The sequence below is a fragment of the Podarcis pityusensis genome, assembly GCF_964106645.2.
Source record: "Podarcis pityusensis genome assembly, chromosome: 17".
Classification (NCBI taxonomy): Eukaryota; Metazoa; Chordata; class Lepidosauria; order Squamata; family Lacertidae; genus Podarcis; species Podarcis pityusensis.
In genome coordinates this window covers 10,664,558-10,681,982 of record NC_138042.1, presented here as the reverse complement: position 1 = coordinate 10,681,982, position 17,425 = coordinate 10,664,558, and the positions used below count along the sequence as shown (strand labels likewise).

Sequence of the window (17,425 nt, the reverse complement as noted above, 5' to 3'; positions counted from 1 at the left end):
AAAAAAGAAAAAAAAGAGGAGGCACGCCCTTGCCTTGCAAAGAGCCGGCTCGGCCGAGGCTTCTTTATTTGCAAATAAAGTATTCGGAGGCGCCTTTCCACCCACCCCAATCCAGGAACTGTTACAAAAAAGCAGCAGAAGCAGCGGACCGGAGGGAAGCTGCCTCCGGGAGACCCTCTCCGGATCAAAGACGCCCCGCCCCAAGCCTTTTTGCACAAGGGAGGCGTTGCACGTGCGACTCGCTTCTCCATAACCAACAGGGTTGCTCCCTGTTCACTGAGCTGCTCAGAAAGAACGCCTTACGTTCAAGACAAGAAAAAGAAAGCCAATCCCGACAAGGTGGGTTGTGGGGGCGGCGGCACTGGGCTTAAATATTTTTCCAGCAACCAAGCTCACTGTGTGACCTTCCAGTAGGTAAACTTTCTCAACCAAGTAATTGCCTTGAGCAATCTGGAACAAATAATTATGTCAGGCTAGCAGTCTAAAGAATGCAAGGCTCCCTCTGTTGGGCACCTGATCTTCCCTTCTGCCTCTCTCTTTCCACTTCCAAGCTACACTCACTCACTCACTCACATACTTTGCCCCAGGCCTGGTTCCCACAGCCACCACTCACACACCTACAGCTTCTACCTAACCAGGGGGCCAGGATGCACTAGTATGGCACTAAGCAAGCGTCTTGAGTTCATCACAGTTGCAATGTGTGTAAGGGTTTGTGTAAAAAGGTAAAGGACCCCTGACAGTTAAGTCGAGTCGCTCATCTCGTTTTACAGGCCGAGGGAGCGGCGTTTTTCTGGGTCATGTGGCCAGCATGACTAAGCCGCTTCTGGAAACCAGAGCAGCGCACGGAAATGCCGTTTACCTTCCTGCCGGAGAGGTACCTATTTATCTACTTGCACTGTTTGGCGTGCTTTCGAACTTCTAGGTTGGCAGGAGCTGGCACTGAGCAACGGGCGCTCACCCTGTCGCAGAGATTCGAACTGCCAACCTTCTGATCCACAAGCCCAAGAGGCTCAGTGGTTTAGACCACAGCGTCCCCCGCGTCCCCTAAGGGTGTGTATACATCAGTGTATTATTTCTCAAACTTGTGCCTCCAGCTGTTGCTGGACTACAACTCTCATCATCCCTAGCTAGCAGGACCAGTAGGGATGATGGGAGTTGTAGTCTGACAACAGCTGGAGGGCCAAGTTTGAGAAACGCTGCTGTACATTTATGTGTGGGCTGCATCCCATGGGTTGGAGACATGCAGCAAGATGAAGGAACAAGCCCAACATGGGCTGCCAGCAATGGGCAGGTCTGTGTTTCCAGCCACTCTCTTTTTCATCCACACTGTGTATACCACTTGCTAGAAACCACTGTAGTGCTTGGATCCCACTTGTGGGCTTCTCCTGGAATGGCCACTGTGATTGCTAGAGGAGATGGGCCGCTGGCTTGATCCAGCAAAGCTCTTCTTATGTTCTTAGGGCAGTTTCCAGGATTTGCTGCTCCTTAAATTGTCAAGCACTACGGGGTGAGCTCCCATTGCTCGGTCCCTGCTCCTGCCAACCTAGCAGTTCGAAAGCACATCAAAGTGCAAGTAGATAAATAGGTACCGCTCCGGCGGGAAGGTAAACGACATTTCCATGTGCTGCTCTGGTTTGCCAGAAGTGGCTTAGTCATGCTGGCCACATGACCCGGAAGCTGTACACTGGCTCCCTTGGCCAATAAAGCGAGATGAGCGCCGCAACCCCAGAGTCAGTCATGACTGGACCTAATGGTCAGGGGTCCCTATACCTTTACCTTACTGGAGTTGGAGATGTCATTGGCTTAAGTTGTAAAACTACCATAAACATACCAGATGAACAGTGCTAGGATGCCTTTTCATGAAATTAACCCAAACCAACAATTAGGACTGGGAAAATCCCATGGACTCAGCATGCTGAGACACTTAGAAATTTGCACTGACACCTAAGAACATCACCCAGGAATCTGAAACACATTCCAGCCCTGCACCTAATAATACTCTTCCACATTTGTTATGTATGCAACTTCTGAGCCTGGTAAACGCTTCTCACATGTTTTGTGTAACCCTTACAACCACACTGTGTGTAAAGGCCAGCATTGCTATCCTTGTTTTGCAGATAGTGGGGACTGGCAGCTGGGAGATAACAGCTTGCTTCAAGCCATCCACTGAGTTTCTGGTAGAAGTGAAAGTTGCCCCAGGCACTTCCAGAACTGTAGCCGTGTGTGTGTGTGTGTGTGTGTGTGTGTGTGTGTGTGTGTGTTCCTCGTTAACTAAAGCACATCATTGTCTCTTTCTTCAGGTTGCATGTTCTACAGATCAGTTACACTCAAGGTCTCTAAAAAAAGGTAAAGGTAAAGGACCCCTGGATGGTTAAGTTCAGTCAAAAGTGACTGTGGGGTGCAGTGCTCATCTCTCTTTCAGGCCGAGGGAGCCGGTGTTTGTTGGCAGGAGCTGGGACAGAGCAAACCGCCAATCATTGGCAAGCCCAAGAGGCTCGGTGGTTTAGACCACAGCACCACCCACGTCCCAGAAGGTCTCCAGGTCTCCACACCACCGTTAATAGGTGTTATCCTCAAACTGTATGTAAAGGCAACAGCCATGCACTACACGAGGGGTTGATGTGAGCTTTGGGGATAAAAATGAAGTGGCCACCCATCCCATGCCTCTTGGGATAGTTTGAGCCCACCCCTCTCTCTTATTGCATGGACAATGGCAGCAGCGGGGTGGTGGGGGTGTTAAGAATGCCTTGGAAGTTCCTGATGCAACCTACACTGCAGCTAACAAGCACACGGGGTGTGGGCTAGAAGTTTCTCCTCTAGTGGAGGAAGGGAATCTGAATCCTCTTCCTCTCTACATTTTGTTGTTGTTGTTTAGTAGTGTCTGACTTTACACGACCCCATGGACCAGAGCATGCCAGGCACTCCTGTCTTCCACTGCCTCCCACAGTACTTATCACAGTTTGCATCTCCACTGCTTAGAAAGCACAATCTTATATCTGAAACCTGTTTGGCTGGGCAAAGGGGAGGTGGGATGTCAGCCCTGGGCTGTCTCACAGTTGCAAGGGGACTGCCAGCCCATTATTCTAGAAACAGACTGAGAAAGTATATCTGCATACTTCTGAAGGCGAGGGTGAAGCGTGTTATCTAATTTTAGATAACCTGTGTCTCAGGTATGAAAACAGAAAGGAAACATCCATCTTAGGAGGCCTTGATGCCTGGGGCAGCAATCAAAGCAGCCCACAGTCGGCTGCAATGATGGGATGGCATATGCTACCATGCTGGGAATGTGTTAGCTGATCATTTATTTATGAAACATATGTATCTCTCTGGGGGTAGAACTGTATGGCAGGAAATGCCCAGCCCTCCTGGCCCAAATTCTGTCAACAGCTCTGCTTCTGATTCCTGATTTTGGGGCTGGGGGAGTGCTTTGAGGAGGGGCTGCTCTTGATCAAGGGCTAGGCAACCTGAACCTTGTCTGTAACTTTAAGAACTGTCGCTTGGGCTTGCTTCCTCCCTCCTATTCCTTTCTCCTCACCTGTCATGTCTTTCTGGATTGCGAGCCTGAGGGCAGGGATTGTCTTATTTGACTGCTTTCCCCCCTAATCCACACCTTTCTGGCTAAAGGGCAGGGTATAAATGCTGCAAGTACGTAAGTAAACAAATAAATAAAAGTCACTTTTATGTAAAATGAAGCACAGAAAGAGACTAACATAAACAGTAACACCATTAAAACAGCTAAAACTACCAATGTTGAAGGATTCTATTAATACAAAACAGCAGCAGGAACTTCTTAGATTCTGAGTTTCCAATAAAAAGGAAAAGCTACAGTAAACCAAAGACTTTCCCATGACATTAAACACAAGCAAGGAAGTGACTTTGCAGATCCACTTGGGGGAGAGGATTCTAAGGCACAGAAGTCTTTCACTGCAGAAAGAGCTTCTACTTTGTGTCCAGAACATGAGTAAAGCCCTGCTCTCTAACCAAAGGGGGCAGGGAGGAATCTTAAGAGAGGACAGCCAGGTGAACCTTGTGGTACCCACCAAAACTAGGCAACTTCACCCAGTCCTTAAAAAGAAGGGTTTCTCCATTTAGTTTGAACAACCAACTGCAGCTGCAATGTGCCTCCTTCTTCTTAATGCAAATAGCAAGTGCAGGAAAGAAGAGTCAGGACAGGTCAATCTGCAGCACAATTTTCAGCCACTGAAAAAGGAAGTTATTCTGCTATGAAAAAGTTCTATTGTCAGAGGACCCAGAGGGCTCAGCTTCATAGGAAGCACCCATCAGCCCAAGGTAAACATTGCTGGGAACAGCTCCCAGTTTCCATTCATCTTGTTTCATAGCCACTTACAGATGAGCCTTTGGATACATTTTCCCAGTCTTTTTCTGACCGTTCTTAATCTGGTGGCGCTGTGGGTTAAACCACAGAGCCTAGGACTTGCCAATCAGAAGGTCGGCGGTTCGAATCCCCGCGATGGGGTGAGCTTCCGCTGCTCGGTCCCTGCTCCTGCCAACCTAGCAATTCGAAAGCACATCAAAGTGCAAGTAGATAAATAGGTACCGCTCTGGGGGGAAGGTAAACGGCGTTTCCGTGCGCTGCTCTGGTTCACCAGAAGCGGCTTAGTCATGCTGGCCAAATGACCTGGAAGCTGTACACTGGCTCCCTCAGCCAATAAAGCGAGATGAGCGCCGCAACCCCAGAGTCGGTCACAACTGGACCTAATGGTCAGGGGTCCCTTTACCTTTACCTATCCCTGACATTTGGTCCTACTGGCTGCAAGCCAATAGGAACTGTAGCCCAAAACATCTGGAGGGCACTAGATTGCTCCTTATTATCAATACAGACTGACAGAGGCTCTCCAGGGTTTCAGGCAAAAAATTTTTGTGTCCCAACCCAAGACACCAAGGACTGAACTCTGACATGCAGAGAATAAGCTCTACCACTGAGCCACAGCCTTTCCCCTCAGAGAGCCATCAGGCCAAGCGCTAAGCTATGACGCTTCCCCATATGAATTTTGTGGGCTACAGTTCACATCTTCTGAATATTTTAAAGGATTTACAGATTCAAAACTGCCTTTTTGGCCCCACAAAGCAACTCAAGACATGTATAAAATACAAATCAAGATACAAATAAAAACCATTTGCAATATCCATCTCCCAGTATAAAATATCATGCTATCTACTTTGCAAGCTTATGGGTTCATCCGCACTTCCGTTTGCCCTGCGCTTTCTAGTCATGGGTCCAAGAGGGTTTTCTCTTGTCCCATCAGTCTTGACCCATCAACCGTCAATCTGCAGAAAACCCAATTGACATTTCCAGCAATCAGCAGTGGGTTTTCCCAGGGAAAGTGATGGAACAAGAAGTCACAGACCAAACAGAAGTGTGGATGAGCCCTGTGAAACCAGCACAAAAATAAAACAACAATAGAACTCAGCCAAACCTGGAATAACAGCCCTACTTTATATCAAACTATGTGTATTAACAACAGCTTGAACTGCAGACATTGTCTCCTGCTAATGCTTATATTCACGCTGTGAATAGCTGCTTCTGTTGATTTTTGCTGTTAAAGGCCCAAGAGCAAGCCAGGGCTTTAGTTGATATCCTCTGCCTATCGTTTGATGCCTATCTTTTGGGAATGAGAACACACATGTTTGGGTCTCTACACTCCTGCTGACATCTCCTTTACTGGAGCAGGTGTGGCAGAAGCACTTCCTCAAAGAGCCACAACAACAAGAGTCCCAACCCCACTATCTATTTTTAGGAAGAACAGTTGGTTGCCCATCTCCCCCACCCTAGACTACCCAGGAAGTCAACTGACTTGTGTTGGGGCTCATAGCAACACCCATGAAGTAAACAGATTCATGCATCTTTTATTGTTTGTAAAACGCTACTTGTTAGGTGTCATTTGTGTAGATTGCTCGGACATCAACAATGCAGAACATGTAATAATTTTACCTTTACCTATCAGTCCTACTGTACAAATTGGATAATTTGGCCAAGAGGCAGTGGATTACCCAGGGACACTCACCTACAGTTAAGCCATTTCTGTAACTGATCTAGCTGCAGGACTAAACTGACTCCTAGTGGCTCTCCTTCTTGGCCAACTCTTTTGCTTAGTCCCATGCACAGCATCAAACAAGCACAATCATTTGCTGTTAACTATGCTCATGCAGAAGGTGGCAGTGTATCCCTAAATAGCAGTTTCTAGAAATGAGGAGGGTGTGCTCAGGTCCTGCTCGCATTTCTGTAAGAGCAGGATGCTGCACCACTTGTCTTAGGCCTTTGACCTGATATAGCAGGGATCTTTTTATGTGCTTAGATGAGGCCTGACTTAATTACCTACAGGGCATAATTTGTTTTTAGAACCACTGTTCCTTGCTGGCTTTACACACTTAAGATACAAACCCTTATCAAGCCATTCTGAGATATTGGCACAAGAAGTTCTTAAACCAAGAGTCCCCATTGAGACAGCGATGGATACCATGGGAAATTCAAACACCTCGCTGAAACCCCCAATAATCCACTCTCATCCCAATGTTGTTATTTTTTTAAAAATGAGGTTTTGGAACTTGTGGGGGTTGTTGTTGTGGGGGAGTGGGTGGCACTGTGGTCTGAACCACTGAGCCTCTTGGGCTTGCTAAGCGGAAGGTTGCTGGTTCAAATCCGTGCAACAGAGTGAGCTCCCATTGCTCTGTCCCAACTCCTGCCAGCCTAGCAGTTCAAAAGCACACCAGTGCAAGTAGATAAATAGGTACCGTTGCGGCAGGAAGGTAAACACTGCTTCTGTGTGCTCTGGCACTTGTCACGGTGTCCCACCGCACCAGAAGTGGTTTAGTCATGCTGGCCACATGACCCGGAAAGCTGTCTGTGGACAAACGCCGGCTCCCTCAGCCTGAAAGCGAGATGAGCTCCACAACCCCCTAGTCACCTTTGACTGGACTTAACCATCCAGGGGTCCTTTACCTTTTTACCTGTTGTTCAGTTGGGGGGGGGGACTGTTGGAGTCTTCTTTCAGTCTGTGTTTATTTGTTTTGTCTGAGCATCACCCACTTTTCTTCTGCAACATAGGTATTTCTGATGCCCACAAGTTTATTAGAGTTCTACATGCAGCACCAGATTTATTTTTTTTTTTTTTAAAGAAGGTTGGGAATCCCTGTCTTAAACTGTCAGAGACATATCATGTTCTTGTTTTAAGGCACGATTTGCAGGACTGGGCAGCAGATAGGATAAGCAAAGCCAGAAAGCGGATAGGGCACAGATGTGGCCCTCCATAAGTCACTGGACTCCAACTCCCATCAAACCCAGAGAATGGCCAGTGGCTCTTGGAAACCAAGTGTGTCCACAGCCATCAATGGTAGAATAGTGTGAGGAAAGACAGCTGCCGCAGAAGAACCCCCTGCATCTGACCATGCAGCTGTGAGCCAGCCCATGACTCACACACACCACTGGCGTCCACTAGTAAGAAAAAAATACCGGAAGTGAAGCAACAATGCCAGGAATTAGCAAACTCAAGGGAGGAACCTATGAAGAGAGCATCTGAGGAAACCAAAGGTTGGTACCATGGAAGACTAGGCGCTACTTCCTTCCTCATTGCCCTGAGCCAGGATATCTGATGGGCCACATCTGCCTCTCTGGGTTTGGACATCCTGTTGCTGCTGCATGGTAACTCCTTTTAAACCAGCTGCACCAGGTTAGCCCTAGCTGTCCTTCACCAAAATTCAACACGCACACCCTGCCTTTCAGCTTCTGTTCTACATCATTGTTGCGGCGCCCCCTGCAGCACCCTCTTGGCTTTGCGCCCAGTCTGGGCGAACCAGCTGCGCTCGCCTAAATCTGCCTCTGCTCCCCAAAATCTCTGCTTAAGCCAGGCTTCCTCAACCTTGGCCCTCCAGATGTTTTTGGCCTACAACTCCCATGATCCCTAGCTAGCAGGACCAGTGGTCAGGGATGATGGGAATTGTAGTCTCAAAACATCTGGAGGGCCAAGGTTGAGGAAGCCTGGCTTAGGCCCTTCCACCGGAGTCCACTTGGATAGTTCCGTCTCCCTTGGTCCTCTCTACCCTGCTCCAATGGGAACTTCAACAAGGCTAGAGAATCCAGTGTTTGACTCTAGGGTCTTGTATGCCAAGATTATTTTATCTGTCTGAGTTACAATCCTTCTGGAAATCCACAAAATGGGCATCCACACTCGGCCCAGAATCCTGCCTTGCCACCCCCTTGGCACTGCATGTTCTCACCATGTGGGTCAAGTCGCCCAACAAAGGGATAGCGAAGGCAACAGGTGAGTAGAAGAGAAAGTCAAGGACCACTTCAAGAGGCATTAGCAGCCATGGTAGCTGGAGGCAAGGAAGGATGGAGGGGCAAGCTAAATGTGATGGTAGAACCCAGAACCCAGGGTGCATCCCTACAAAGCAGAGAGGGACAAACAAGAAGGCCCATGGCGGGGGAAGCCATGTCCCTCCTCCACTCCACAAATGCTTTTAAGCCTAGCAGGGGATACATCCAGGAATGGTGTCTCACCAAAGAAACACAGCTTGGGGGCGAGTATCAGTTTCCATGGGGAAAGTATGAGTCAGGGGAAATATTGAGCTCCTCCATTCTTGCTTGCCAATGCTCTGCCTCAAAGCTCTACCCACTTTTCCAGCCCTGCTTTGTTGGGAATCAGCAGCAGCCCAACACTGACACACAGGGTGCCTTTTTGGCCCCAAACTGCATGAAGATTCTGTGGCTACAGACAATGCAGCTTGTTGTCTATATGGCACAAGCTCTGTGACATGAAAGCTCTCTCTCTCTTTTTAAGTCCTTGTACTTAGGAGAAACATGCACCACGAGAGCAACTTCAACCAGTCACAAATGATACAAGTGTAAAATCAAACACTTTCAGGAAAACCCGGTAGGTATCAGACGAACACACTGCAAATTTCTATTTTGCTGCTTGCAAACAGAATGCAAATTTCACATGTGCAAATGTCGAAGTTTCAGCTGCTTTCAACATTCCCAAACTCTCCAACCCATCTGGAGGCGGCAGCTTCCTCCTCCTGGGAGGGCAGGAGAAGAGCCGTCCCACACACTTGTCATGAGGCTGACAAAACAGATGAGGAACTAAATGGAAAATGGCTTAGCTAATTAAAAGGAGCAAATGTGCTTCTAGACAGCTTTTAAGGCTTTTATCGGCTGCTCAGCCAGGATCAAAAGACCCACCAATTGCTTGATGGAGGCCTTTGCTGGTTCTAACAACTACTCCAGGTCTTCTTGGCACACTCCTTGTGCCAAATCACAGGGAGAAAGCTCTGTAGTCTCACTGAAGGTGTAAGGAAAGAGAAGCAGAGGGTGCAATTCTTGCAGCTGTATATCAGAGACCTGCAACTAGACCACCTAGATTCTTTTTTCAAAGTTGAAAAGCAATCAATGGGGTGCAGAGCGGGGAGCAGACTAAATTGGACCCATTTCCCTCATCAAAATCCTCCCTCCTAACCACTCAGAACTTGCTGTTAGTTTATCTTGAGAGATAACTCTGGGGGGATGGTTTTGATTGGGAAAACAGCAAGGGGAGGAGCTAAAATGCATCTCTGCTATCACTATTCCATTTGCTGCTTTAATACAGTGGTGCCTCGCAAGACGAAAATAATCCGTTCCGCGAGTCTCTTCGTCTAGCGGTTTTTTCGTCTTGCGAAGCAACCCTATTAGCGGATTAGTGCTATTAGCGGTTTAGCGGTTTAGCGGCTATTAAAGGCTTAGAGGCTTAGCGGCTAAAAGGCTATTAGCGGCTTAGCGGCTTAGAAAAAGGGGGGGAAAGCGAAAAAAATTGCAAGACTCGCAAGACTTTTTCGTCTAGCGAAGCAAGCCCATAGGGAAATTCGTCTTGCGAAGCGCATCGAAAAATGGAAAACCCTTTCGTCTAGCGGGTTTTTCGTCTTGCGAGGCATTTGTCTTGCGGGGCACCACTGTATTTGAAAAGGATTCCAGCGATGGATCCCGCTGTCACATCAAGCCCTGTTTTTGTTGTTATTATTATTATTTACTGAATTTATATACCACCCTATATAAATTCAGGGTGGTTCAGGAAGCATTGTTCCACCAGATTACCGATGATGTTAAGAAGCAACAGCTGCTGAAATTCTCATTTTGAGACAGGGTGGATAAAAATCAATGATTTTTTAATAAAATAATAATTAAAAAACGGATTTTCTTTATTTAAATCGGATTTTTAAAATAAAATGCTTTTGGAGGAAAAATCTTTCTAAAGATAGTTTTCTATTTAAGTTACATTATAGTCCAAAGGCGCTATCCCCACAACACCTACTTGCTATGGGCCCTACTAAAGCAAACAGTCTAATTGGTCAACGTCTAAAAGATATCGAGCATCAGAACGACCTGGCCACTATAAGGAAATTCTGCCCTTGGTATGTTCATTTTCCACCTTTCCGTTTTGATTCTCTGGCCCCTTATCTACACAAACTTATTATCCCAAAATACAGACGTGCTTTTACACTTGCAAGACTGGATGTTTTGCCATCTGCAATACTTGAGGGCTGATTCCAAAAGACCCCGCCTGAGAAACGTCTTTGCCCCTGTGGAGACGGTAGCACCAAAACAGTGGCACACGTCTTCCTGTCTTGCACTCTCTACAAAGACCTGAGGAACGAGAGCATCACCCCACTTGTACTAACCATCCCAGGGCGCTCAGTCACTGCCACAATGTTCTTTCTTCTATCAGATCAAAATGAGCAGATAACAGCAAAGGTTGCTAGGTTCATAGCAGGGGCAATCAGAATGAGAGCCACTAATTGACTGCTGATTCAGGACTTTAAATTGTGCTCTTATATCAAATTCCCCTTTCTGCATATACTGTAATGTTTTATTGTTGCTATGGCTATTGGCTAATACGAATAAAGTTTTTATCTATCTATCTTGTTGCTGTTGCTATAGTCCAAAGGCTATTCATCAGGAAATAAGGATTTGTTTTAAGTTTTCTATGTGTGCTAAAACTCAGTCTTAAGTGTTTTTAAAAAACAAAAACAAAAAGTGTTTTTAAAAAACAAAAACAAAAAACCCGTTGAACCACATCAGTTAACAAACATGGATAATAATAATAATAATAATAATAATAATAATAATAGTAATTTATTATTTGTACCCCGCCCATCTGGCTGGGTTTCCCCAGCCACTCTGGGCGGCTTCCATAGAAACAAAAAATACAGTAAAATATCACAGATTAAAAGCTTCCCTGAACATGTACTATAATGTTATTGTTTTAGTTAAATAAATTGTTTAAATTGTTACTAATGATTATTTTTCCTTCCAATGAAATACAGCAGAAAAGTTGTCCAAATATAAACAGTTAACTTATTAAACCTCACAATAATTTCATAATTATCTGTCTTATGTATTTCTAATAGTATAACCAAATCAATAATTTTTGATATAACTGTAAAAACTAAATCAAGTCTTACTGACTAGTGTTTTGAATCGTGATTTAAATCGATTTGATTTAAATCAAATCCACCCTGTTTTGAGATCATGAATAAAGGCCCAGTTTAGGGTCTTCTATGGAGCCTGCCAACCCAGTCTCAGAAGAGACAGCACAAGACAAGAGTTTCTGGATGTCTCAGTCTTGTTTCTTTGTTTGCTTGAGGTCAAGAGGCCACTGGGGGACAGGTGCAATGGGCAAAGAGAGGCATTAAGCATCCTGCTGTACACAGGCCAGCTGGCAGACCTGACCAGGGGGCACTTTTGTTTCTTCTTCAGTGCCAGGACTCAGCAATGAGTGAGTGCCTCTCAGCACTGCACCTCCCCCTGCCAGAGAGCAATGGCAACCAGCTCCCTTGCATGCAAGAACTGGAAGCCCAGCATCTCATTCCCTGAGTCAGGCTTGAGGCGGGGCACCTCGCTCTTTTAAGAAACTCTCCTTCCTATCTTTTCTTCTCCTGTTTTTACTTGAGAGACTGCTTCTAGGTGGCACACTATGGGGCAAGCTACACATGGTGCCAAGGTACAGTATAGCAGTTTTCCCCTGAGGTGTTTTGTTGTGGGTACAAAACGCAGCCTCTAACGCTGCAATCTGGAATGGACACATCCATTGGTGGGCCAAGGGGCTGCTTTGCAATCTGTTCCCTTCCAGCAATTTCTCTGCTGAAAACCAACCTCCCCAAGCTGCTTTTTCTCCCTTGTGGGAAAAGCAGCTGGGGCTGGATTTCAGCTAAAAACTGCCAGTGGTGAAAGGGTTAAAGGCAGTCTCTCTCTCTCTCTCTCTCTCTCTCTCTCTCTCTCTCTCTCTCTCCCCCCCCTTTTTCCTTTCTCTCTCCCTCTCCTCTCCTCCCCTGCCTCAATGCTCCTTTTCTATTTTTTAAAATGCTTTTAAATGAGAGTCAGTGTGGTGTAGTACTTAGCACATGGGTAGGCAAACTAAGGTCCGGGGGCCGGATACCAGCCCAATCGCCTTCTCAATCCGGCCCGTGGACGGTCCAGGAATCAGCGTGTTTTTACATGAGCAGAATGTGTCCTTTTATTTAAAATGCATCTCTGGGTTATTTGTGGGGCATAGGGATTCGTTCATTCCCCCCCCCAAATATAGTCTAGCCCCCCACAAGGTCTGATGGACAGTGGACCGGCCCCCTGCTGAAAAAGTTTGCTGACCCCTGGCATGTTGGACTAGGACCCGGGAGACCAAGTTTTGAATCCCCACTCAGCCATGATCACCTGCGACCAAGTGAAGATGCCTAGGTGCCAGGATGGTGCCTGACATCTCCACCATCTGTGGTTCATTGGATCTGGGCTGTTTTCACACACTAATACTAGCTCCTGTAGAATTTTATCTGCACGATCAGATTGAATTTCAGGAACCAATTTGATTTTTCTGTGCAGCCTGAGCAGGAGCAGTCAGCATTAAGGGGGGGGGGGGGGTAGGAATAGGCCAAAATCTATGTGGACTGTCCCTGGATCAAGTGACATTCTTCATTCAGTTCTCAAAGCTCTTAACCTAGCTTCAGGTTGTCATCTGAACTAGCCAGATGTTTGACTGAGAACTAATCACAGTCAGTCCATCCTTTGAGAAATAAGACTTTAGAGCTGTCTTACTAGAGCTGTCTTTAGAGCTGGCAACTAGATATTATAATAATAATTTATATAATTTTATTTATTTATTTATTCATTCATACATACATACATACATACATACATACAGTGGTACCTCGGGATAAGAACTTAATTCGTTCTGGAGGTCTGTTCTTAACCTGAAACTGTTCTTAACCTGAAGCACCACTTTAGCTAATGGGGCCTCCTGCTGCTGCTGCTGCTGCTGCTGCTGCTGCGCCGCCGGAGCACGATTTATGTTCTTATCCTGAAGCAAAGTTCTTAACCTGAGGTACTATTTTATGGGTTAGCGGAGTCTGTAACCTGAAGTGTATGTAACCTGAGGTACCACTGTACATACATACATACCCCGCCCATCTGACTGGGTTTCCCCAGCCACTCTGGACGGCTTCCAACAAAATCTTAAAATACAATAATTCATCAAATATTAAAAGCATCCCTAAACGTTCTGTTTTGGCGACTGTAACCTTGGTTTTAAGGAGCCATTTTGTTCCTAGCGTATATATCTGAGTTTCTAACACTGCATGGCTGTCGCAGCTTGTGCTCGTCAGCTGGTGAGGCATGATCCAGTCACTGCCCAAGCTATTGTCTTGAGAAAAAGAAAGTGAAGTCATGCGTGAGGACGGAGTGATTAGAAGCAAGAATGGTTTTAGGGCGGATGTGGATGGAAGAAAGGCAGCACAGCCTTGTGTGTGTGAGAGAGAGAGAAACCCAGAGCGAAGCACAATTCAGAGGGAAAGCAACTCACTAAAATAGAGGTGGAAGGCCTTAAAGGAGTCCGCCTGGCACCCCACTGGTCACGTCTATATCTTCAGCACATGATGTAAGCACAACAACACTTCCTTCAAGGAAAGAGGAACTCCCACTGCCCACATTGCTCTGAGAGCAGCAACTAGAGTCAGGGCATCACTTGCTAGCAAGTGCCAATACTGGGGGCCTTCAGTGGAGAATTTGAAAAGTTGAGCAAGGGGAATTGGGCAAGCCTTCCAAAGTGCCGTTCTGCGGCCACAACAAACCCCTTTCCTTTCTGGTTGGCACTGGTGAAAGGGGCAGGCTGCCCCTTCATGCACAATATTTGGGCACAGGACCTCCTGGTACGGACCCCTAATGTAGTAGCTTAAAGGTAAAGGGTCCCCTGACCGTTAAGTCCAGTCGCGGACGACTCTGGGGTTGCGGCGCTCATCTCATTTTGCTGGCTGAGGGAGCTGGCATACAGCTTCCGGGTCATGTAGCCAGCATGACTAAGCCACACAGAGCAGCGCATGGAAATGCTGTTTACCTTCCCACTAGAGCGGTACCTATTTATCTACTTGCACTGCGTGCTTTCGAACAGCGCCACCCGCGTCCCTGTAAATAGCTTACAATCAACCAATTCAGCCTCACTCTCCTCTATCATTTCCTTAATCCGCTTCAAGCGGTGAGTTTAGAAAAGGCCTTTTGATGGAGCCTAGATAAAAGAGAGCTGCCTGCTGCTCTAGTTCAGAGGTTCTCAAACTTTTTTCCCTGGGCCACACTTTCAGAATAAAAATTTGCTTGTGCCACACTGAACTTTTTCTTGATAAGAAATACATTGCACAACAGAAAGAAACAACAACTAGCAGTGCTTGATTTATAACATCAAATACAACTGCTTTTTAATATGATCATGGGACATCTGGGGAGTATAAAACAATGCAGCTACATAATAACATGAATCATTCCCAAAATGTAATGATTAAACGAACCTCTCACATATGCACCTTGTGTATACAAACTCAATGAGAGGTGCAAGCTTGCTTTTGCCAGGTAATCTCATTTCTATGAGGTCCAATTTGAGCCAAACCCTCATGTCCTCATCACCTCAAAAAGCCTTTCTCTTTTCTGATCTTTCATATTTATATCAGAGTTGAAAATCCCTGTTCACAATATGCCATGAAGAACTGTAGAAGAATAGCCAATTCTTTTGAAGAGAGGAGTGGATACTGTTTCTGGTTGTACATCCACACTACTCAGAAATGTTTAAATGTTTCTTTGATCTCTCTAGAATCTTCCCCGTCACACTTGCCATCCTCTCCTGCCACACCCTTGGAGAACCACTGTTTTGCAGTAGTTTAAATCAGAAGAGAACTCCTTCAAGCCAGTGGGCAGAGATAAATGCCCTCCTCCCCCAGCGTTTCAAAAAAATCTTGCCTGCTAAGACGCTTGGTCACCCACAAGCACTGCTGTTTTCACAGCTTCTGTCTGCTTCCTGTTTATCTAGAGGTTCTCATACATCTTTGGCCAGCCCCTTAGTCTGTTGCGGAAAAGGCAACAACGACTCTTGGGGCACCTGGATGCCAATTGTAGCGTAAGTTGCAGTCCATAAAGTCGGTGGTCCTCAAGAAATTCATGCCATAATCAATTTGCTCATCTTCTAACGGTTCACAAAACTAGCCAGGGAGACCAGGAGACATTCCTGGGCCAATGGAGAATCAGAAGCTGCCTGAGCCAAGAGGACGATGGTGAACACCCAAACAACAGTCAATCCACCTCGCATCGGGAGGGAGCTGGTGGTCATGGGGAGATGAGAAAGCCCCACCACCACCGCCATAGGAGTAAACTGCTAGGGGCTGAGGTCCCTTTGCCACCCCCAATAAAACATTTGAGGGGACCGCTCCGCCCAAAAGTTGATGGGCATTGCCATTCAAATGGTGTTTGTGTGCCACGTCTTGTGTTTGATTATGCGGGGTGGGGCTTACCTGGGTCCCCCCCCCATAGTTTATTCAAGGAATTCAAGTTTTGAAATGTCAAAATGATTGTAAAATTAGTGAAATGTATAAACCTGAAAAGCATACATAAAATTTCAAGTTGGCACCCCCGCTTCCTATCCTGCCCCAGCTAATAGACCCCTGGTTCCCAACGTGGGGCACAATTTGATTTTTACGGGGGGGGGGTATTCCAGAATGAGTTATTAACAGTGAATGGCCTTTTAGGCTTCCTCCACGTGAATAGGACTTTGCTTTTTGAATAATAAGAATTATATGTCACAGGGGTGGTGATGGGATCAGGATTTTGGAGACGCTTAGGTGGGGCATGGCCAAAAAAAGGTTGGGAACCACTGCTATAGAGGGAAGCTACAAACAAAGCAATATATCTTCTCTCTCAGGCCCCCCCCCCCCGCCGCCCCCGGGAAAAAAACAAGAAACCAGCAACCCCTTTCCCTTCCTCGTCGGGCCACACCTGTTACCTGGGAGAGGGGCTACGACTCATCCACCTGCCCTGGATTTCAGGTAGCGGGCGCCTGCCTATTTGCTGGAAGCAACGCCGAGGGGAGAAGCCGGAGGCCGCTCGAGCCCGGGGTCTGAGGAGCCACCCCGCCTTGGGCCGACGCCCCAGCCGGGCAGAGCCGCCACCGGCAAAGCCCCTCACAAGGGGCGGGCGCCATTGTCGCAGCGGCTGGCGGGACGGGAGGGAGGAAGGAAGGTCGCCGCTGCGAGCCCCGGCCCGAGGGATCCCTCCGCGCGCAATCTTCCCGCGCATCCTCCTTTACCGTAAGCTGGGTCGGCGTCGTCGGGCTCCTTGCCGCTCGGCTCGCCGTCCATCGCTGCCGGGACGGAGAGCGCTGCTGCTGCTGCTGCTGCTGCAGGCGCCGCCGGGGGACTGCGAGGAGGCGGAGAGAGGCAGCGTTGCCTGGGCTGTGTGGTGAAGTCAGGCCCACCCGACGGCCCTCCGCCCCTTTCCTGCCTCGGCGCGGCCGCCTTCCTGCGCTTAGCGGTCCCGGCGGGGCGGTCCCGGCGTCAGAAGAAGCGGATCCGTTTGTCTTGCGCGCCCGCAGCGAGGAGGCGGCCGCGCCGCGCTGCGCGGTGCATTTAAAAACCCGCTTCCTCCCGGAGAAATGGCTCCGCGAAAGGAAGTGTGGGAGGGAGAGGGCCTTGGTGGGTTGCTGAGCCAGCGAGGTTGAAGCTCCCCTTCTCCACGGCACGACTTAGACAATCAATATCTTCTTCTTTGGAGATCACTCGTAGATCTTTTGGAGATCACTAGCCGAGTGATCTCCGAGTGAATTCTGGTGCTGGAGGAGACTCTTGAGAGTCCCAGGGACTGCAAGAAGATCAAACCTCTCCATTCTGAAGGAAATCAACCCTGAGTGCTCACTGGAAGGACAGATCCTGAAGCTGAGGCTCCAATACTTTGGCCACCTCGTGAGAAGAGAAGACTCCCTGGAAAAGACCCTGATGTTGGGAAAGATGGAGGGCACAAGGAGAAGGGGGCGACAGAGGACGAGATGGTGGGACGGTGTTCTCGAAGCTGCGAACATGAGTCTGACCAAACTGCGGGAGGCAGTGGAAGACAGGAGAGCCTGGCGTGCTCTGGTCC

At 47.6% G+C, this 17,425-nt stretch overlaps 1 protein-coding gene and 1 long non-coding RNA gene across 3 annotated transcripts in view; one reads left to right on the top strand and one right to left on the bottom strand.

The window, feature by feature from the left end:
• SLC44A2 (solute carrier family 44 member 2 (CTL2 blood group)) overlaps positions 1-16,789 on the bottom strand; it is a 58,626-nt gene extending 41,837 nt beyond the window's left edge. The window contains exon 1 of one of the 2 annotated variants that reach the window (XM_080988131.1): positions 16,599-16,789. In XM_080988131.1, the coding sequence (XP_080844257.1) occupies positions 16,599-16,650 (52 nt within the window). In that variant the 5' untranslated portion in view covers positions 16,651-16,789. The remainder of the gene's footprint in view (positions 1-16,598) is intronic. The other variant, XM_080988133.1, reaches the window with a different exon arrangement.
• On the top strand, positions 45-10,087 carry LOC308467017. Its single transcript, XR_013981085.1, has 3 exons — positions 45-339; positions 2,301-2,346; positions 8,799-10,087. It is a non-coding gene; the product is annotated as an uncharacterized lncRNA (long non-coding RNA).
• Positions 16,790-17,425: the final 636 nt, after the last annotated feature.